The following is a 22,005-nucleotide window of genomic DNA, read 5'->3' on the forward strand; positions in this document are numbered from 1 at the left end:
TCCATCGCATTTGTCCGTGGAAGACCTTACATCTAATGGGTCAAGTTCGCAGAGTCGCGCCGTCGAACCAACTGTCAGCCAGATGTTAACACCATATTCCAGCAGCAATTACGACGTAGAAGCAGGGAGTATGGGCGGAAGCAATGGCCTTCCTAAATTTTGCCGGGTTGAACAAGATAGCCTGGCTGTAGACAACGATATCGAAATGGAAGATGGCGGGGTCGAAGATGATGCATATCACGCCCCAGAAACTAGAGTCATGGAAACCAAAAATCTCAAAGCCATGGGTCTAGCCGCAGGCGGAAAGCTGAGTGCGTTTCCTCCCTTCTCACTCTCAAAATTCCCCTCATATTGACCCTTCACATAGTTCAAGACATATACAAAGACCCCTACCCACCCACAACATGGAACTACGCCGCAGCGCGCATCCTCCACATACACATCCTCGACCCTGTAAGCTGTGAGAAAGTGACGCACATCGTCCCAACTCCACCAAATACCGACGTGAAGGCATACACCGAGGCCGGAGGCCAATACTTCGTCGTCGAGGAAAAGGTAGATGAACGACTTGACGGAGGTGACTTCGACAACGTAAAGAGCGTCAGCCAGATGGACCAACACATTGGTATTAGCACTGAACCAGAGTTCGACCCAACGAAACCGAAGATGTGCACGACGTGCGAACTACGGCTTTGCGATTGCATGTAAGTAGTCCTCCTCCCTCCCTCCCTGACTACCCCTCCCCGGTATCTCTGCTCACATAGCCCCAGCATTCGTCCCTGCGATCACCAATTCTGCAACATCTGCATTAAGCGCATCGATCAGGACAGCGACGAAGATGTAGACTCAGGCCGTAGAAACTGGAAGTGCCCGACTTGCGACAGTGCTGTTTCGCATGTAGCGGGCTTTTCTGCCCCGATGAATCTACCGGGCGAAGAGCCGCTGCGCGTCAAGGTCCCGGTCAATGTGCTCAAGATTGAAGATGGGAGGATGAGGTTTACGAGTGTGCAGAGAAGTAGAGTTTAGCCCATAGCTGTTTGAGTGGTCAACAAGCTATCGATTGTATAAAAAGATAACTCTCTTTGGTAGCAATGGAGCTACTTCCTTGTACAAGCAAAAATGCAGCGACCTCATCGATTCTGCCATGATATTTTGACGCGTTGCAGTCTCGATACAAATGTTGCATCGACATGGTGGGTGCAAAAAGATGCCTGCGGAGCAAAAAGACAATCCTCCTCCGGGAAGGCTCGAACTTCCAACCTCCTGATAACTAGCTACTGTTGTAACAGTCAGACGCGCTAGCCAATTGCGCCACAGAGGATTTGTTGATGAAGTGCTGGCAAAATTATTGCATTATAAAGCACAGCAGTGTCGACGATGGTGGGCTAAGAGTGCCTGCCTGAGGGGCTTCTGGTCAACTTGATCACCTCGATTGCGCGTGGAGCGTAGGTGGGGTAGCTAATATCACTTCCGAGACCTCCGCCGTCGCATCACCCAACATTTCATGAGAGTACTAACAACGAATCAGAAATCCACGATGGCAAGAGCGACAAGAAGAGCGCACATTTTTAAAGGTCTGATAATACGCAATAGTTGTGTACAATGACAAGAAAAGGTTTCGCGAAGCGTCTATGTTCTACGTTTCTGTCTATCCTCAAGCACAACGTCTAGCGATCTCTGCGCGAAAGCGCATCAAGCGTTACAGTAAATCCAAAAGAGAACACTGAAGCATCATCTCAGTGGTCGCATCTGGATATCGGCGTCATCATCATCCCTTCGCTCGACGTCATAAACTGGCGACATCAAACCCCTTTCTTCCTCGCTGTCTCCTCGACCTGCTGGTTCAACATTCTTCTTCGGCTCCTCCTTGTTCATTGCGACGTATATAGCCGAACCCAGGATGAGCGACGACCCAACAATGGACAAGGCACTCGGCGTAGTGCCCCAGATCAACTTGTCGAAGCCAAGCGCGAAAAACATCTGCATGTAGAGCATGTTCGTTGCGCGAGAAGATTTCTCGTATTGTAGGCCGGCGGCTAGGAGGAATTGCTATTTCACGTTAAGAGATGCGCGACGTGAGATTGTAGACCAGACTTACCATGACGAATCCACAGATACCCAGAAAGAGCAGGTAAGACCAGTCTTTCACGCCTTTGGGGAGTAGAAAGCCGACGCCTGGCATGACAGCCATTGCCACTACGCTAACAATCGTGCACCATGTTGCAAAGTAGGTGACGGATATGAGTGGATGTGCGCGCTTGCCGATCCATCGAATGGTTGTGTATGCTCCTGTTGATCCTATCACACCCAACATCGCGACCCCCACTGCTGCTGCTCGTTGCGTGGGTGTCACATCATCGTAGTCCGCAGCGAGACGATCGGGCGAAGCCGTAGTAGTATTTGTCGGAATGGCGTCCAAGCCGCCAGAGGCAGGAGGGACCGGGTCGCTGGAGTGCGATAGCGCAGAGAATAACGAGACAGGTCTTGCGATTAAGACGACGCCGAATAGCGAGATGTACGCAGCTATCTGCTCCATCCTGGTGAAGGGTTCGTTGATGAAGTATGAGCACGCCCAGCAAGCGAGCGATGGCGAGAGGAATGTGATGACGGTGGCATCGGCCAGAGGCAGGTACATCAGAGAATCTATAAGAGTCAGCACTATGTCAAGTAGGTAAGACCCATATGATGTACTGTGGAATCCATCACAGCAACGCAGTAGCAATAACATTCAGACGCGATCTAATATCGGACGAGCTGAGACAAGTTACTGCATACACATGGTCCTAAGAAGGGGGGTAAGTGACTTACAGTACATGCCAAAGACTCCGAAGAAGCCAAATAATCCTCTGGCAACTAGCAACGAGCGCACTTCCTTCATACCGAATGGAAAGTGTTCTATCTTGCGATACCACATGTAGAATAAAGCACATGCCGTGGTGATACTCATCCTTGCGAACAAGATCTGGAATGGATGGTAGCCATTACCTATAATCTTAGGTCAGAACAAGCGCATGTTGTTACACGAGCATCTACCTACCGCTGTTTCCTTCCATTTCCAATATCCTCGTGGTAACATTCATAAGATTTCCAAAGAACTGAGCGAGCAAGACATACGCTAAACCCTTGTTCGTTGTCCAAAAAGAGTCGATCTTCTCTTTGAGAGTCCGCGGAGGGGCGGATGAGCGTGAAGCATATTCTTCATGGTATACAGGAGCATAGTCTGGATTCCGACCAAGTCGTACAATGTTCGCATCGTCTATTGATATGAGGGACGGATTCGGGGAGGGAACACGAATTGCCCCGCGATGAACGCTTAGCGCCTCATCGGTTTTATCGCCGGGTTTAAGTGACGATTCAGCCTCGATTTCGTGCTCGCTGAGACGCTGCGCGGTTTTATCATTGTCTTGAGGGAACGTGGGAAAAAGCGGCTGAACCATAATGCTTCATGAGGTGTTCATGGAGGTTTGTGAGTCGGTGACGACGACATGAAGATATGATGGAAAGCGCTCGAAAGCCCAGCCATGGGCGCCACTCGTCAATGAGGAAGGCGCAACCATCTCAACGAGTCACAGGCACGCGACACTGCCCCGGATCCACACATTCGCCCCTCCTTCGCGTCGCTTCTCCCCAGACCCCGCTGGTTCATGGAAAAGTATCCATCTTGTGCGCACCATGCATTACGCGCAGCTTGAGAGACTTCCGTAGATTGTGTTGGGACTTCGGATGTGGTTTTCTCACGATGACGTCGGGCATAATCGCTCACGGACGTACCTCGGTTCCATCTTCAAGAATCGTTCGATTGGTACCTAGTCCGGAAAAATGTCCGGAATCACAAAGTCGGTCTTCACGTAGGATGGGGTTATCCGGGCCTTTTGCAGCCCACATCTATGCGCAGCCCAAACACTGCATCAGACAACCACGAACATCGGTTACAGGCAATTTCGGTGGCAGCCACCCTCGAGAACGCGGAGATCCAGCTCAATGTTGACCTGATCACCATCTAGTCACATTGATCCACTTGTTGAAGGACCCATCAGCCCACCGTTGTTATGCATGGGTCGTCGAGACAAAGTTAGAGGCGTTCACATGGGCGCGTCGCGCCCACCGAAGGTTTACCACACCGATGAACGGCTGGAGACGTCAAATGTCGTACAGGACTAGCCATGCTTGCGCGCGTGGGTGTGTGGCTCAAACAAACTTCGAATACGAAGTTCAACGGGCCAACGGCTCGCAGCCACAAATTGGAGGCTTGAAGAGGTTGCCGCAGGTCTGGTGATAGGCTACCGTGAGGGACGTTGGAGTGTTGCAAACTGTTTCTCGGATCAAGGCGTCCCACACTATCTTCAATTGAGGTGTGACAACATATCACAACACCAAACCGGTGAATCCAGGCCAGACCCCATCTTCGAGCGAATTTGTCAATATTCGATACTTCACAGCACACCACTACCGGCATCAGTAGCGCTAGTTCACGGCCCACGAAAGCGAGATGCGGCATCTCCCAGCCCGCGAAACGGCGTCCACTGCTCTAGTGCACAACATCACCGTCTGCCATCCATGGACATCGCTTGACCATCACCAACGCTACCACTCGTCACACATTGGAATTGATGCAAGCGAAGCGCTCACCCCGGCCTGTCAGTCACACGTCCGCATACGGGGATCGCGCCCGGCAACCAAAACTGGGATACCCATTGTGTTACAGATAGATGAGAACCACAGCACCACGGCTGACAGCGATAATCTCTGAACTTACTTTACGACTTTCGGGAAAGAAGTGTGCACCATCCTTGCGTCATGTGTGGACCCATAACAGCACCAGTAAGCTGGAACGAAAAAGGAAAATGAGTGGTGGAGCGTTTCATAACGACCACCATGACTCGCAGCTATGTATGGATACTATGGGGCGGATAAGGCTGGAACACACGGCAGCACGCGCTACACTCGACGTGATATTGGTGTGATGAATGTCTTTCTCATTGTAGCGCTCCTTGCCATCGACCAATCGCTAACGGTTCCCAGGAGAGGGAACGTAATTTTCCAACACAGTGGATCTGCCTAGGTACCTCCAGGGGTCGGAAAGACTCTCTTCGCAAGACTGTGTCCGCGGCAGACAGCCTCAAACCCCCGACCTGCAAAGGGCATTCCTTTTACAAACCCTAAATGCGCATCCGAGACGAACTGCTCGCATTCGCATCTTCTTTAATTAGCGATAAACATTAGCCGTAGTGTGCTTGTTGGTTTAGCGATATTCCTTTCCTCCCTTACGAACCTTGGAATGGGCATCGCGCGGGATTCCTCTTGCACCAGGTAGACAATCCCCAGGCGAAAACCACAGTTCACGGTGCATTACCGATGTTTCAGGCTTGCCACGAGGAGACGCAGCGTACGCACAGATCGACTGCAAATCTCCCGCTCCAAGGCGCCCCGCGGGAGCGCGCGTTAACGAAAGCCCGTCGGCTAAAAGGGATTGGATTCTCCAACCAACGTGACCTAAGCGCGCTGTATCACCAACAACCTTTTGCATGATAGCCTTGACAACATGAAGCCATTGCGAATATTGCCTATTTGAAAGAATGCTAAAAAGGAAACTTCTTCTGTCATATACGCAAGGGATAATGATATTCTGCTTCGGACAGCTATACCGACGCTTTGCCTGCCCACTCAACGTTACGATTAGGTTTGAGGCCGCCGTTAAGACAAGCTAGGGCATATAAGATCGAGACTATGATGGCGCGCCTCGAGCGGAACAGACGATATCCGGTCACTGGTGTCCCTTTACCGTCTCTTTTCCCCTCCCCACATCACGACGGCACTGCAAACCGCTTCGGAGATGGCGACATTAGCGCGCTCAAGGAAGACCCATGATGTGAAAAGCCGCAAGAACCAAGGGTGATGGAAATACAAATCCTGGCTCCTGGTCGACGTTCTATGTGGATCGGCGTGGGGTACTGGATGATACATTCGGGTAAGGGAAGCTAGGCGGGATAGTATAGCAGCGAAGGTGATATAGGATAGGGTGAGGCGGGGCGGAAGGAAGCGGCATGAAAGCGAACTATCGAGTAGTTAGCCAAGATGGATAGCTGCAAGCGAAATTTTCGCTGTTAGCTGGGACTGCTGTACTGAGGGCATCATAGGACGATCAGTATTTCTTCGCCCGAATGACTATTTGCAAAGTTTATGCTGTGGGACTTGGTGGCTGGGAAGCCAAGACGTTGATGGCGAGATGAGGTGCAGGTGTGTTATACCACGCGACTCGTATTGCGACTACCATTGCGCTGGGAAGAAGGCCGTTGTTCCTCGGCGCCTAGCTGTTTTGGACGGCTCGGTGCATGGTATGAGGACACCGCGTTCGCGTTGTTGGAAGAGAATGCGAGTGCAGTGCAGTGCATTGAGATTAAACTATGCTGTCTCGCCAAACGATACCGAAAGAAGACTGACAGCGCATATGTCGTGAGAGCCAACATCAACGTCGAGAAACCGCATGCAGTGCGATAACGGAGAATAAATGCAGTGCAACGAATATAGTCATCCACCACAAAGGCCACCCACCACATCCCTCCACTTCGCTTGCTTTATCCCAAAAGCGAACTTGACAGCTAGTACGCACACCACCGAAAGTCCCACAGACTGTTAAGATGCCCATGCCTGTAGTGCCCCATCCATCCATCGCGTTGCTCGACACATGTCGTGCAGATACCGGTAAACCTTCCTTTCAGTCCAATGCAGATCCACCTCCACCACCGCCTTTACTCATCATGCTTCGCAGTCGCCTAAGCTGGCCCCCTTCCTAGCATCGCTCTAACGCCTGCAGCCGCATACTCATGCGCGACGTCTTGCGTGCCCGGCGCGCTGGGAGCGGCATACTTGCTCTGACCTCGCAGCTGACCGCCGAAGCTCTCGTCGTCATACACGACCGAGTCGTTGGTGGCGGCAATGTGCCTTTGGTAGAGTTGCTGGGGTGCTGCGTCTTGTGATCCGGTGGATACACCGCTGAGTGTGAGGCGCTGCTCTGTGCTGCCTGATCCGAAGGACTTTTTCAGTGCGGGGACCGAGAGGTAGGATGCTGTGCCATTTTGCCAGTTGTCCACGTCTGAGCCGGTGAAGGTCTGGTTGTTGTAGGGCGTCAAGCTTAGACGCGTGTAGTCGGATGTCTTCCAGTCATTTGGGAAGGCTAGGTCGCCTTGTTGCTGCACGTTTTTGCTTCGCGACATGCTCGCGTTGATGCTGACGTTGCCGCCTGCTGGTGCGCTGTAGGACGATTGCACCCATAGAGGGTATTCGAAGCTTTTGGAATAATCTGTTGATGCTGTATGTGTACCGGTCGTCGACTGACGTACGATTTGGTCGTTACCGCCGTTGCTGAGAGTTCCAACGTTGGAGTAGGTGAGCTTCTGGGTCCAGGTAACTGCTTTGGATCCTTCAGGCATGTCGAACGTGGATTGGATTTCTAAATCGCGAGTGACTTGAATAGAGTAGTCGAGGGAGATGCCTGCGCTGCTGTTCAAGTATCCGCGTTTCGACGAGTGTAGTACGATACTGGATGTCGAGGCAGAGATTGGTGCAGGACCTGTAATAGCGTTGTTATCAGCGCCGAGCCAAACAAAGATCTTTCCAGTAACCACCCAATTCGATTCGATCGCTGTCGTAAAGTTCCCGTTCCCATGACCGTCATCATCGACGCCCACAACCTGAATCTCGAAGCTATGGGGTTGGCCGTCGCTGAGCAGTGGTATGAACGGAGTGATGTCGATTTCGTCTTCTCGCAGATCGAATGCATCGATGCCTACGATGGGTCTCCAGAAGCCAGGAACAACGCCACCAGTGAAGATGACGGGAAAGGGCCAGGCGACTCCAGCCAGCGATCCGTCGATCAGAAGACGGAGTTCTCGGAAGGCCGAGTGACCGTATAGCGTAGTGTCGTTGCCGAACGCATTGATGTCGGATTGCAATACATTGCTCCACCAGAACTCCTCGGCAGCCTGGCCACATGCGGAGATGGAGAAGGCGGCCTTCGTCGCATTCTGCGGAAGCACAACGCTGTTGACTGCTCTTGTCTCCGGTACGACGAATACGCTGGATGCATCTTGACCCGACTTCCGTGCCGAGATTGGGATGATAACATCCGCGGGCTCGATAGCATCCTCGGCGGTAAAGAATGTTGCAGTCAGCGTGGTGTACCAGGAGCCGGTGTATGTATCATCGACGATATTACCGAGGTCGAAGATTATCTTTTGTGGCGTATTGAACAGAGATTGATAGCTACTCATGTCCTTGACATATGTCCATATTATGCCGGCTTGTGTTGGCTCGGCGGTGGAAGTACGGAACACTTCGGTATCATCAAGGAACATCACACCGAGTCGGTCAAACTGCCGGCCGGCAGAGGTAACGGTAAAGTTGAAGGTAACCCTGTTGAAGCTGCACTCCGGCGGATTGTATTCTCCCACGAATGGCTGTCCGTACGAGGAGGCAAATGTATGGACCATCAATGTCTGCTGGCATGCATCAACTGGACTCAGGACTGGTGGCGCAACCTGTAGGCATTCTAGCAGAGATGATTCGTTCGTAGCACGGTTTCTCAAGGACACGGTCTGGGGGTAGGGCTGCGCAAGCGGGGTAGTCGTGAGTAAAGCGGAAGTAGATTGAGATAGCGTCATTAGTATTAAGAGCAGAGTTACGAGACACAGTCGTCCGTTGTTGGGTACCGCTCCCATAGGTGATGCCAATTCTAATAGTTCGCCGTTACGCCTTGCATGAATTCCATCGCTCTTGCGCTTCCAATCGCACACGCTAAACGCCATTTTAGCAACCGGTCAGTGGCGGTCTGCTGTGGAAAAACGCCGTTACTCCGTTGGAGAGGTATCTTGCGGAAGTCCAGGTATCTTGGTACACCGATGAACGCCAAATAAGAAAGTCGATGACGATGCGATAGCCAGCTGATTGTAGTCAGTAAGTGATGTAATTTGTGACAGACAGGCGAAACTTACATCGTCAATTCAAAAATGCAGCTGTTGCCTCATTCAAAATGCGGCGGAAGGTTGCGGAAAGTAGGTGTTGTGGGCGAAGGCTTGGATAGGCGGTTGCGAGGTAGATCGTTGTTGCTTTGCCGTTCCGTTGTTTGCTAATTCCGTAGATCCCCGCCGTATGAGAACGAGAGCAGTTGTTTCCGGCAAGCTCTTATTGGCCGCCTTTATGGTTGTCCCAGAATCTCTTAGTAGCGTTGCGAACTATTTCGTTATCTCCGAATCGTGTGCGATAGTAGTTCATGAGCGCAAATTCGTCTGGCGGGAGGATGTAGGATTGTGGTTGAGCGTTGAGTTTTGACCAGACCACGGCAAGGCGTTTCTCAAGGAATTGGGCAAGTTGCTGGTCAACGCCTCCGTCACTGTTTTGAGCAACGTGAACAGCCTGGCCAAGAGAGAGGTAGCCATGGCCAGCTATATATTCCGTGTTACCACCCATGGTTGCTGTGTAATGCAGGATATATTGGTTGGTGATGAGGCTAAACGAGAGAGGAAGGAGCGACGGCTGATAGTAGTAGTATAGTAGTGTCGACAAGATAAGGAGCGTGGGAGTCGAAGATAATGTCAAGAGAGCGGTGACGGGTAGTGAGACACGGTGCAGAATAGGTGAGGAAGTAGTGCGGACAGGTAGTCTACATACGAAGGCATATTAATAGGCAAGTTGAGAATGAGACGAACCCACGTGGAGAAACAGGCAGATCCTGAACAACAACTCATGCAGCAGCGCAGGGTAAGAGCTTAGTCGAAGCCTCAAACAGTTGGCTCCGGGAGCGTGCCGTTTTGGGCGCTGTCAAGTTGTGAAGCGAAGGAATGGGTGTAACACGAAAGCACAGTATCATCCCGCCGAATAATGTGAGAGACCAGGGCCCTGGGCCGCCAGGAAGTCACAAACGGCGCCGAGCTTTTGCAAGGGCATGGCGATCAACTCCAGAGTCCAGCCGAGCTAGCAGGGGGGACAGACGACGCTGGCGCCGTTCAAAGAGGAGCCCTTGTCCGGTGCTTTGGGACGTCAGAGCAGAGGAACGCTCGTGACCACGGGCCAATCAAGGGGCTAATGCGGCGGCAAGAGAGCGATGTTAAGGCCAGGTAGATGAATAGTGGTCTCCATCACTCGTCAGCTCAGTACCCAAAGCTCAAAGTTTGAGACTGGTGCGGTTGCAGGGTTGTGGGAACGCCGAAAACTTTAAAGGATCAACTTGCAAACCTTCCCAGGCCCTCGCAGCCAGGCGCCGAGCCGTGCTGCAGGAATGTCGGCTAGAGAGTTGGACGAAAAGGAAGGGCGAGCCAGTTAATGACAGGTGAACGCCCACTAAAGCAGATGAGCATACTATACGGTCGGCGCAGGTTGACGATGTCGTGATGCAGTTCGGCAGTGGGAGTGGCGCCGGGAATTGCAAACGCGTCGCCAGGCATCAGGACGAGTCGGCGACTGCAGCGCAGCGGAACCATGTGTGGAACCTTGTCAGATCGAATCAGGCTAATGTAAAACGTTGGAGACTGTTAGAGGCCGGATGCGTCCGCGAGATGCCAACGCCCTTGAGCAGACGCTCGACCATGTAGATGCTGCAGGCAGTTGTCATACCTAAGGATGATCAGCCCCACCCACCGCCCACCAAAGGTCACCCCATGCGAGGCGAGGCGACGGGATAATGGCATGCGATTGCGAGGAGAGTGGGTTGTGAAACGATTGTATTGACTGGACTTCTGTAACGGAGGGCACTCCTGTTCCACTACTCCTGCGCTTTCGGTACCAGCGAACAGGTTCGCATACAGCGAGAGGAGGACCCGCACGGTCGATAATAAAGCTACGCGTGGTGACCCCGCAATTTAGAATTCAAGATGCACAGTAAATACGACGCGTGAAATGCAATCCGGCACGCCATGGAGGTCCATGCTGGCGCGATGCATCTCGAGTGTGATGCCGGCTGGCAGGCGGCCACCTAGTAACGCCACACTTCGGGCGTGCTCGACGGGCTTTTGGCACCGCAAATGACCGGCGCGCTTGCGAGACATCACACTGAGGTTGCTGGCCAAGCGAAGGCGAAGGAGTCGGGCGTGCGTCGCTGCAAGTGCTGCCCATGTTCCGCCCGCAAGGGGGCTTGGTGCTATGCCCTTCTGGTCGTGGACTGCAACAGATGTTTGCAGGAAACACGCTTCGAGACTCCCCGAGGAAGCTCTTGGCCACGGTTGGGCTAATGCAGGCTGACGCTTCTGTCAGGCAACTCTGAGATTGTGCGCACGACACGACCCCGGCGTGCTGGCTTTGGACGAACGGCAGGGTCAGTTCGCCGTGTAGAAACTGAAGGCGTTCAGGAAATGAGACAGTTCTGGCAGAGATGGGCGAAACTGTTGAGCGGCTGCTCCACCAGGGCTGCTTCACGCCATCAGTGCGGCGTGACATATCATCGGTAGGATCCGACATGCGACATGGCCACGACAATGACACGAGGGTTGAGGCAGCGACATTTCGGTCAGTGACTCGGTAAACTCTGGCTTCTTCTTTCTAGCGCGTCCACGGCGGGATGTTGTGCGTCGTCTTCTGCTTCGAGACGAGAACCACGCGGTGTATGGATGATGCCCGTCGCCGACGGTATGCTCCGGGCAGCAACTACAACGACAGCGTGTGGTGTCTACGGGTAAAGCAGAGTCGGCAATCGCGTTAGGAAGAGTGCATGCGCGCGCGGTGCAGCCATGGATGGCGCCATGGGCCCTCGTGCGGCGACGGTGAATCTGTCGGGGGGCGGGATTACCATGATCCGATGGACGGACCCTGACTAAATTATATGGCAATGGTGACGATGCACCAACGGCGGTAGCTTTGGCGAGGTTTTGAGAGTGCGACAACGAGCCTGAGTCGACCACACCGCCCCACGTGAAAGCCGATTCACCTGCCCTGCCCATCTCCGATCGTCCATGCCATGAAGCCACGAGTCGCCCGTCTGTGGCCTGCCACGCTGCCGTTTAGCGGTGCCGCCAGAGGTGCCGCCTCACGCCCATCGGCGCCCTTCCTCCGCAACTTCTTCACCTCTGCCCAACCCGCCGCCCGGTCCAGCCTAGGAAGCAAATCGCTGCACCAAGGCGCCCTGCTGCTGTTCCGCTACCAACGATCTGCCCTCGGCCGCCGCTTCCGCTCGCTGCGCTTCAAGAGCGACAAACCTCCCGTCCAGTCGCACAACCCCACGCCACACCTTGGCAGTCCCGAACCTGCGCCCTCGGTATCGCAGCGACTTAAGAAGCTTTCTCGCGAATATGGCTGGACGGCGGTCGGCGTGTACCTGGGCCTGTCCCTCATCGACTTCCCCCTCTGCTTCATGGCAGTGCGGTTACTGGGCACGGACCGGATAGGCCACTACGAGCATGTGCTGAAAGAAGCGCTCTGGAGTGTCGTCCGCCTCGTCATGCCCGACGCAGGCAAGAAGCCAGTACAGGTCGAAGCCGACGAGACCACTGCCGAGGCCACCGCGAGGGAAGGCTACGTTGAGGCTGGAAAGGCCGTAGGACACGACGGAGGGTCAAACGCATGTACGCAACCCCTCTACATCTGGTGCTATATAAATTACTAACCACCACCACAGCGATCTGGTCACAGCTCGGCCTAGCCTACCTCGTCCACAAATCCCTGATCTTCTTCCGCGTGCCACTTACCGCAGCCGTCCTCCCCAAGGTGGTCAAAACTCTAAGAAGCTGGGGCTACAACATCGGCAAGAGAAAGCCCAAGACGCCGCCAGTCTAATTGCCAACAGACTTTCACCCATCCGCCCACGGGCCATCGAAACCACTCCTTGTACATTCATGCATTACGACTTTGTAACAACACACACCTGTAGGATACGCATGTCAGACGAGCACCTCTGTTACATTCTACTAGTAGCGCACCAGCACATCTAGCGTCTCTTGACGTTGACCGCAATGTATATTCTCGGTCTTGCAGCGGCATGTCTTGACAATAGACAGCAATTACCGATACACCCAGATTCCCCTTTCAATATACCTAATTGTACAGCAAATCCCTGTGCCGGTTCTCTTGACTTTGACACCTTCCATTCATTCCCGCGCGTCTACTTTCCAATGCCGAGGACGGCATCTCAGGACAAGGAGCGTTTCAGGCCTCCCCCACGATCGCTCGCCAAACCTTGTCGGTCCAGACGAGCCGCGGAGTGCTCTCCGCAGATTGTGCTCAAACCTAGCGCCATGACCCCGCGGCTGGGAATGTTGCTAGAAGAACTTCAATCGTTGGCAAAACCGCGCTTACACAAGGAGCACCCTGTGCTCACGAGGGTACCAGCCGTGCGAACAGCAGCCGTAATGTTATGCACAACATACAAGGCATGCAGGGGAGCGCGGCCTAATCCTCGACCGCACCCATCACGTTGCTGTTGCCGGCCCTGAACGTTGGGAACAGTAGTAGCAAGACCAAGCCACACTACCATCGACTTCGGACCTTCGTCGTATATCGGACTTCTTTTTTGAGCTTTCCCGGAACGCGGTATCAAGACTGCAAATCTTCGCCCAAGTTGCAGAGTTTTGCCGCATGCGACATGGTGTTCTCATCCGAGCTTTACCCAGTCACCAAGTTCCACCTCGTTGGACTATCCCTTTTGCGCATCGGGCCTTCTTGTGTGGAAAGTTTCCCTACCTTCGGGATTTTCCCTACACTCTAAATCTACTCGCTTACCCAATTCGTACCCTGAAGCCGTTCACACCGATGTATCTTTTAGTCTCGGGGGCATCTTTTCGAAACCTTGCAGTCTCCTAATCGATAAACCATGTGCTGCTCTGGCAGCGATTAGTCTACTTCATACTTGGCATCCATCATAATCGTACGATGGGCCTCGAGGCTTATATGTACATCAGTCTTATGTGTTGCTCTCGATTCTTCTGAAGCCCAAACTATTGACTTTTTGGACCGAAGGTTGATCAAGATGACCAAATACATGCTCCGGAGTAAAGGCTGCACGCGCGTCGACGCTCATCACATCAAAGTCTTGGATCACGATGTGATGCCAACACGCACACTACGGTAACTTGTTTCCGATGAAACGCGTTACAGGCATCCACTCTGCTTTTTGACAACGATGGCAGCCTCGCTTCGTGCCGCCGACAAGGCATCAGCCGCGAACCTGCAATTGTGACCAACTGCCGAATTGAGGCGTCGCGGAGATGATGTGTCTCAACGGTACAACAGCATTGACGGGAGCTAAAAGCTTAAAGATGTAGCTAAGCCGTCACATCGCAAGTACGCGGAGAAAGTCCTAAACAGGTAAGCAATGATTCATCTATCGATGATCACTTTTTGGTCGCCGTATACGGGTCAAGACAATGCCGTCGACTATCTACCAGATTGGTAATATACGGAGATGAGATCAGTCATCCAGAGTCAATATGGAAATGCTAAGATAATGTGAGGCGTTCTTGCACGTCCCAGGATACCCTTTCGAGGAATGCATAAGGCTGATTTCAAGTGCGGCTATGCCTATAATGTTCCCCACGGTCGTCCGTAACTACCGCCAAGGCTTCCCCGTTGTTACAAGGGCAGAGAGCACGCGGTGTCCGTATCATCATGTCGACGGGTAGGGGCACCGGTAGACCCATATAACAACCCGCTCAACACGTCTCGACAGCCGTAGTGCTGCCGGAATCCGACATTCCAGATGCTTCCAAATCGTACAGCATCCTCGTAAAACAACGCAGGGCATCGAGGTTAGACAGGGAATGTATGAACGCAATGAGACCCGAGTAGCCACATAGTAAGGCAGCCAGGTCAATTAAACGCTCACGGGGTCGTTCTTGGAACATTCTTAGAGGGCTTGTATCGAAGTTGTAGCTATTCGAGCAAGCGTGACAAATTGGTTCCTGATTCTACAAAGGTTGAAAATCGTGATGTACGGACGAGTACGGGTGAGGTTCGCGGGCGCGTATATCCTGGTGGACCTCAGTCGTTTCAAACTCTGGAAACGACATAAGCACCGCATCATAGGCAATGATGCGCGCCATGCCCAGCATACACGACGTACACGCGTCAATACTGTGCGATGTGCAGCCGAAAATACTGCGCATCGCGAGCGCGGTGTCGAGTACACGAGAGAAGAAACTTCACGGACCGCGATTTTCTTCAAACCACGCCTGCACGTGTCTGCGCTAAACCCGATGGAACAACCCTGCATGTGCCCCTAACCCCTTTGATCCACCACCAACACGAGCAAGCCTCACCCACGCAACGCAACCACCAACGTGCATCCTCAACACACACCCTAAATACCTACCCCACATGACTTCCTCCAATCTCGCGCCGCATTCCCTACGATGAAAGATCGCGATCCTGAAATCCCATTGTACACCGGCATACCATGCCCCGCCTTCCGCTGCGCCTCTTCCGCCTGCCGACAACGCGAGCGAAGCGCCGTCGACGCATGTACACCATGTTCTTCCTTGTGTTTGTCATAGTGGCTTTTGTGCTGCCTTTTTACGTCATTTATAAGCCGCCGAATGCGTTGATACGGTATTTCCAGCGGAGGTGGCCCGATGTGCTTTGGCACGTGCCTTTACCAAAAACAGTGGGAGGGGAGAAAATCATTGCTTTGACGATTGACGATGCGCCGTCGGAGTACACAAAGGAGATTCTGCAAGTTCTAGAAGAATACGATGCGCACGCAACGTTCTTCGTCATTGGAGGCCAAGTCCCAGGAAGACAAGAAGCTCTCGAGGCTCTCGTGAAAAGCGGCATGGAACTAGGAAACCACGCCATGCACGACGAGCCATCCCGTTCCCTCAGCCCCTCCACCCTCACCGCAGAAGTAACGCAAGTAGAAGGCTACATCAACGGCACCTACGACGCGGTCGGAAAACCGCATCCGCCGCGCTACTTCCGCCCTGGCTCCGGGTTTTTCAGCACGAGGATGAGGGCGCAGATCAAGGAGATGGGGTACCAGATGGTGCTGGGTAGTGTGTATCCTCATGATGCGCAGATTGCTTACCCGGGGGTGAATGCGAGGCATGTGCTTAGTATGGTGAGGGAGGGTAGTATTGTTATTTGTCATGATCGGAGGGGGTGGACGGCGCCGATGTTGAGGAAGGTGTTGCCCGTGTTGAAGAGGAGGGGGTATAGGGTTACGACTGTGTCGGGGTTATTGGAGGCGGCGGGGAGGGGGTGAGGTGTGGAAGCGCAATGAGATTGCAAGATGAAGAAAAGCTGCGGGGGAACATAAACGGTTGACATTGAGAAGATGGCGATTGTGTGGATCTTGCATTCGTCGTTCGAAACGATAATGCAGCATCGCGGCCGCATCTGGAAGTCCTCCCAGATAATGAGTTCCGATCCATGACTTGTCCGCTTCAGGCTGAAACCACAGCGAAGACTGCCACAAAACATCGCTCTTCTCAGTATCACGCGCAGGACCAACACCAAAGAAATTATCAGCTGCTGTCCATACACCAGGAGTACACCTAGATACCGCAATCACGGTACAGCAGATCCTATGTCGAAAGAATCGGTAGTCACACGGGGAGCAAGTCGACAGAAGCATTACAGCATCCCTAAGAATGATCATTCTTTACAAAAGCTTTGTTCCGTCCCCAACTTCTTGTATTGACCAAGGCTTTTGCGCATGAATCCCAATCTTTCGAACTACAATACATCCAGTTCTTCGTTCGTGTTCAGTAGAATATGTTTATTCTAAAACTATAGTAAAAGACATCGTCACGAGTCTAACGACTAACATCACCGCAGACATGGAGAGCCTCTTACTAGCCGTGTTTACATCACACCCATCTTGGTAACATTTCTTTTCCTGCTACTAGTAAAGGCATTCAAAAGATTCCGCTCACAACATGATGATACCCACGCTGGCATACATATTCTTCTGAATGCAATCCACAGCTGCGGTCTTGATAAGCAAGCCTCAGTCTTCTTTGCAGCTGCAGGCAGCGAACATATCTAGGTAAGGTATTCAGGAAGACTTCCGGGTAACTCATAGCACGAAGTTGTTCAACGTCATAGTTGTCATGCTTCGACATCACCATCACGCCTTCGCAGAAAGACAAGAGTCAATCTCGTCAATGTCGTCAATGTCATGTAAAGCAAGTTGAATTGATTTTGTTTCCCGTAACAGCTTGTCTTCGGTCACTAAGACTTGTAAGTTCTATTGTCATGTCATGCGAAAATATAGGAATGGCAAAGGTTGTGCGAGAATAAATCAACGTCTTCATGCACGCAGCGTGTCCAAAAGAAAGACACAGGGCACGTCAAAGAATGAGTCCGAGCAATTCATACGTCCGGATAGGTGCTAACATTACCAGGTTTCCAGGACATTATCTCATAGACGTATATGACTTTCAAGCGCATTGATTAGAAACACGATCAAGATAAGTCACAATTGCATGATCAAGACGACTGCATGAATTATTTCCTTCATTGAGGTATATTACATCGTAAGAAGCAAGCCTTTTATCAAGCTTTTGCTAGCTCATATCATCTGCATCATTCGCTGACTGAAGCATCAATCTAAACCGCCAAAGATGAGAATCCCTAAACTCCTCTGCCATTATAGGGCGAGACGCTTAGTCGAAGGGGTTGGTGCGGGTTCCCCAGTAGGTGAGGAACATGCTGAGACCGACGGTCTCGAGGACGCGGGCAAGAGCACCAATGGCGATGGTGTCCATGGGGCGCTTCTCGGTGACGACCTGGGAGACAATCTGATGACACGTTAGTGTATATTCGGATAACTTGGTTGACATGTGTGGTGACGTACGGAGGGAGCAGCGGAGGCGAAGAAGATCAGGGAGCCGAGGTAAGCAGCACCCTTGTAGGTGAGTGTTCCGGTAGCGTTGATCAGAGCACCGACACCGTAGGCCTGGATACCAGAGCCGAGAACGGAGCTACCCCACGACGCGGCGGCGGTAGCGGCCTCCTTGCTGTGGAAGTACTCCTCCTTGGAGTTGGCCTGCTGTGCGCGGCGGTAAGCGTCACCGAAGACGGGGCCGAGGACAGCGAGGGAGACGGCGTGGTTGAAGGCCGTGCCGAGAGCGATGGCAGAGGGCTTGACGGGGGGAAGGTCTGAGATGAATTGTTAGTCAAACTCTTCAATTGCGATGCGGAAGCTGCCTGATATTGCCAATTGCCCGTGCAAGTGCGGGCAGCAGCTCAGACATGGAGTGAGTGTATGCTTACAGTGTAGGGAAGCCATTGTAGTGTGTGGTTTGATGAGGTTATGGGGAGGAGTAAAGTGAGATTGCTTGTGGTGATGGTTTGCAGGAGACCAGGAAGACGAGCTCTTTTGTAGTCGCACCCGCAGCGAGGGCCTGCACCTGACATTCCTATGACGTAGATGCCAAGGCCCCACTCAATCGTGGACAATCGAGCCAGAACCTGGCTCAGCCCGTCCCAATTGATGCAAGTCCCGTCCACTTGCCCTGGAGCGGGCCTGGACTGCACGCCATAGCAACTTTAGCATGGCCACAGCACGGCCAAAGACTGGCTTTTCGACGTTCGACGTGCTTCCTTCGTGCGTTTCTCATTCAGGTACGTCACTTGGAAGTGGAGTGAGCAGGGAGCTCGGACCCACTACCCCATCCGCTGCCAGCAATTTGCGGCTGCGGGCTGTGTGCTTCCAGGATTTAGCGCTCGCATCCCCCTCGGTTCGTCGACAGGTACACCTTGCCTTTGCGTCGGGGAGGGGGATGATTTTCCCTCTATCCTTGTCGCACTTTTGCCAATGCGCTTCCGCTGTTGTCTTGCAGCAAAGTGCGCGCATAGATTTGCTTTTGCATTGAACCACTGCCAACTTCACGCGCTCCACGGAGCTATCTCCTAGCGGCATGATGATACCAAAGAAGGCCTTCGGGCTCGTTGTCTGCCTGCTTCTCGCGACAGGCCTTATACTTTTCTCGCGGACGGTGGGACATTCGCTCGCCGAGTACTTTTTCGGGCCGTATGGGCCAGTCATACCCTACACCACGCATATCGTGTTGTTCCAATTCAAAGATGGCACCAGCAAATTCGCTGTCAAGGAGGTTAGACGCGCGCAAGACCCACGCTGATGAGCGACGCTGAGACCACTTCTTAGGTGATTGCGCAATTCTTTGGGCTGAAGAAAACATGCATACATCCAACTACGCTGAGGCCGTACATCGTTTCGATCTCGGGAGGGAAGGATATCTCGACTGAGAATCTGCAGGTATTCCGCGCCGATCGATGCATGGAGATCGTCAACAATCTGACCTTGTCGACCAGAACGGCATCAGCCACGCTTTCGTCCTGCAGTTCCATTCCATCGAAGACCGTGATTACTACGTTAATGATGATCCAGTTCACAAGACGTTCAAGGAGGCGGCAGCATCGGCACTCGAGAAGGCAATTGTCGTCGACTATCAAAATGGGGTTTTTACAAGTGTGTGATTCTAAGAAAAGCAGTCTATCTTGCGTTCGAAGGAACAACGCGTCCGAATACCCTCGCCAAATAGGCCTTTCCTTCGTCGATATACCATTACCCGCCAATTCGAAATACAAAATTAGTCAATCAACTCCGGTACTCCAAGTTGTTACCCTCGCCAACTAGACCTCCATGCCGTAAAACACCTTGCAACTCCAGCTCATTCAATCGTCATTTTCAGGAACCCACCAAAGCTTCTCTCGATCCTCAATCCTTCATCATATCCCTCGCCTCCTCCTCCCTCTCCCGCCTGTTCTCACATGTCTCCCTCTCTTCATCCGTTGCATGACCATGATAGTCACATAATTCAGGCTCCTTAACGTCTTCTTGACCATAATCGCGAAAATCGCTAAGATGTCTCATAAGCCGTGCTATGAAAGGAAGCGGCAAATTCTGGATCTGGTCATCATTCCAACATTCACTGTTACCGTGGTAGCAGAAGCCGTCGACGATCATGCGAAGAAGCGGATCCTCATCGTTCAAGTTCTTGACCGCGTAGGCAACGTCGTTTAGATCCGGCAGTTGATATCCAGATGCATCGCCGAGATGCTCGAATAGCGCATCTAGGCACTGTCGCTTCAGCTTAGGGACATTGTACTTGTCGGAGAACACGTAGAGTTTCATCAGCCTAGCGGATTGGAAGTATGGGTTGTCTTCCTGGCTGTAGAGCGCGAGTAGTTGGGGAGAGTCTGCCTGCGTAGGAAACCGTTGACGATATAGCCAGTTGACGAAGAGCTCGAAGATGTTCGCTTCAGTGTCGGGCAGGGTGACGACTTTGTCTTTGGCTTCTTTGAAGGGTCCTTTAAGGGCAGCGAGGAAGAAGGGTGAGTAGTAGACGATAAGGTTGAGCTGCACAGTGAAGCGCTTTGCCTTGGGGCCAACCACAATCTTTGCCATAGCGGTGTTGGGTGCTCTATTGAGGTTAGCATCTTGGGTAGTACTGGGACTCGGGTATAATGACTTACGATATACGCGGCTGTGTCTGTGATTGCTGTTGTTGGTTGGTGGACGCCATACTGGTTGTTGCGAAGATAGCGTTTAGGGGATGAAGGAGGGAGGGAGACAAAGTCGCAGAAGATCTGTTTATATATACCTAGGCAGCCTTATCTCGGATTTGATATCGTGGTCACTGCGGCGTTTAGCCCAGTGAGGGGATCCTTCACTACGACATATCAGACTTCGAGATCTGGGTCACCTCGACATCTCGAGCGTGTATATGAGCAAATTACAAACTGGGTGAGACAGTGGCACTGAGATTCCTGAGGGACTTGTGATCACCTGCGTTGTTATAAAGACGTACGCTGCGTCACAAAGCTTGCTCGAAATTGGCTTCATCAATCCGCATAGAAGGAGTATTGAACACCTGTTCGTTGTACATGTACACATTTGCTACAGAGGCTTCGCGGGACAGCGCCCTCGCTTTCAGGGTGACATCTCACGCCTTGACCTTCTTCATCTTCTCCATCCTCTCCTTATGCGCCCTTGTGCGCTCCTCCTTCTCTTGCTGTAACCTTCGGCTCCTTTCTATCAAGTATTTCTGCTTTCCTGGTCCAACGACCTTATTGGGGGCCTTGCCCATATCAACCTCCTCAAAGTAATGCATGTCCCTCTTCATCCCAATCTCTGGGTACACCTTCTTAGGCGCGGGCAATGTCCTCCTGTCCAGACCTGTGGAATGTAGTATCCGTAATCTCTCGACCATGTCCCGCAAGCCATCTACACCGTCCTTGCGGAATTGTGTGACCTTCTTGACGTGCGTTGTGATTCCTGGTGTCAGACCTAGATTTGCTGGTCTCCTCGCTAGTGTCTTTGCGGTCATGGCGAAGCGCATGTCTCGTGGTCCGTCTACGAGTTCGAGGATGGCGGATTCGGCTTGATCTTCTTTCATGGGCTCGACGCGGAGAACTCGGGTGTAGCCACCGGGCCTGGATTCGTAGCGCTCTCTTATGGGGCCGAATAGCTTGGGTACCATTTCATTTGGTTCCTGATATCATCAGTGCGCGCTCTGGACATGCCATTGGGGCTCGTACATAGAAGATCTGTGTCGCTCTCCGCCGTGTCGCCTCGGTGTTCTTCTTTCCGAGGGTAATCAGCTTCTCCGCTAACCGCTGTGCCTCCTTCGCCTTGTGCCATGTTGTCGCTATTGTCTCGTGCTTGAAGAGCGATGTGACGAGGTTCCGCAGGAGCGCTTGACGATGCGACGACGACCGACTGAGGTGGCGATATTTCATGTGACCGCCTGCCATGACGGGCAATTGGTTCTTTATAGACCGGAAAGGGCGTGGAGGGAGTCTTGATGTTGCTGCACTACCTCAGCCTCTTGCACGCCGCGATGCTGTCGCCCGCGAAAAGTTCGGGCATCGGCGGTCGCTTCCCCGACTCCACATCCCTGCCACGCCTGCTCTGCTTATGCAAGCAGCCACTTTAGCACTAAACGGATCCGTGACCCAAGCAACGCGACGGGACGCGTTTCTTCTCTTTACGCGTTATAAGTGTCCCTGCGTCCACCCACCCCTCACTCCTGCACTCTCCTCAGTACACTCTCTTCACGA

At 52.6% G+C, this 22,005-nt stretch overlaps 5 protein-coding genes and 1 non-coding gene across 6 annotated transcripts; 1 reads left to right on the top strand and 5 right to left on the bottom strand.

Moving 5' to 3' along the window:
- Positions 1-1,232: 1,232 nt before the first annotated feature.
- J4E93_002662 lies at positions 1,233-1,321 on the bottom strand. Its single transcript has one exon. It is a non-coding gene; the product is annotated as a tRNA-Asn (tRNA).
- A 5,452-nt stretch (positions 1,322-6,773) lies between these two features.
- Positions 6,774-8,717, bottom strand: J4E93_002663 (uncharacterized protein; the record flags this gene model as incomplete). Its single annotated transcript, XM_049340604.1, has 2 exons — positions 6,774-8,606; positions 8,709-8,717. 2 exons carry the CDS (start codon positions 8,715-8,717, stop codon positions 6,774-6,776), a joined length of 1,842 nt encoding a protein of 613 aa, XP_049202926.1.
- A 3,227-nt stretch (positions 8,718-11,944) lies between these two features.
- J4E93_002664 (uncharacterized protein) lies at positions 11,945-12,759 on the top strand (the record flags this gene model as incomplete). The annotated part of the gene is made up of 2 exons (XM_049340605.1): positions 11,945-12,548; positions 12,602-12,759. 2 exons carry the CDS (start codon positions 11,945-11,947, stop codon positions 12,757-12,759), a joined length of 762 nt encoding a protein of 253 aa, XP_049202927.1.
- A 4,823-nt stretch (positions 12,760-17,582) lies between these two features.
- Positions 17,583-18,208, bottom strand: J4E93_002665 (uncharacterized protein; the record flags this gene model as incomplete). Its single annotated transcript, XM_049340606.1, has 3 exons — positions 17,583-17,717; positions 17,774-18,078; positions 18,193-18,208. The coding sequence occupies 3 exons, from the start codon at positions 18,206-18,208 to the stop codon at positions 17,583-17,585; spliced, it is 456 nt and encodes a 151-aa protein (XP_049202928.1).
- A 1,452-nt stretch (positions 18,209-19,660) lies between these two features.
- Positions 19,661-20,350, bottom strand: J4E93_002666 (uncharacterized protein; the record flags this gene model as incomplete). Its single annotated transcript, XM_049340607.1, has 1 exon — positions 19,661-20,350. One exon carries the CDS (start codon positions 20,348-20,350, stop codon positions 19,661-19,663), a length of 690 nt encoding a protein of 229 aa, XP_049202929.1.
- A 538-nt stretch (positions 20,351-20,888) lies between these two features.
- On the bottom strand, positions 20,889-21,430 carry J4E93_002667 (uncharacterized protein; the record flags this gene model as incomplete). The annotated part of the gene is made up of 2 exons (XM_049340608.1): positions 20,889-21,378; positions 21,423-21,430. The coding sequence occupies 2 exons, from the start codon at positions 21,428-21,430 to the stop codon at positions 20,889-20,891; spliced, it is 498 nt and encodes a 165-aa protein (XP_049202930.1).
- Between the last annotated feature and the right edge of the window lie 575 nt (positions 21,431-22,005).

This window comes from Alternaria ventricosa (genome assembly GCF_023758065.1).
Source record: "Alternaria ventricosa strain BMP 2768 chromosome Unknown scaffold_3, whole genome shotgun sequence".
Classification (NCBI taxonomy): domain Eukaryota; kingdom Fungi; phylum Ascomycota; class Dothideomycetes; order Pleosporales; family Pleosporaceae; genus Alternaria; species Alternaria ventricosa.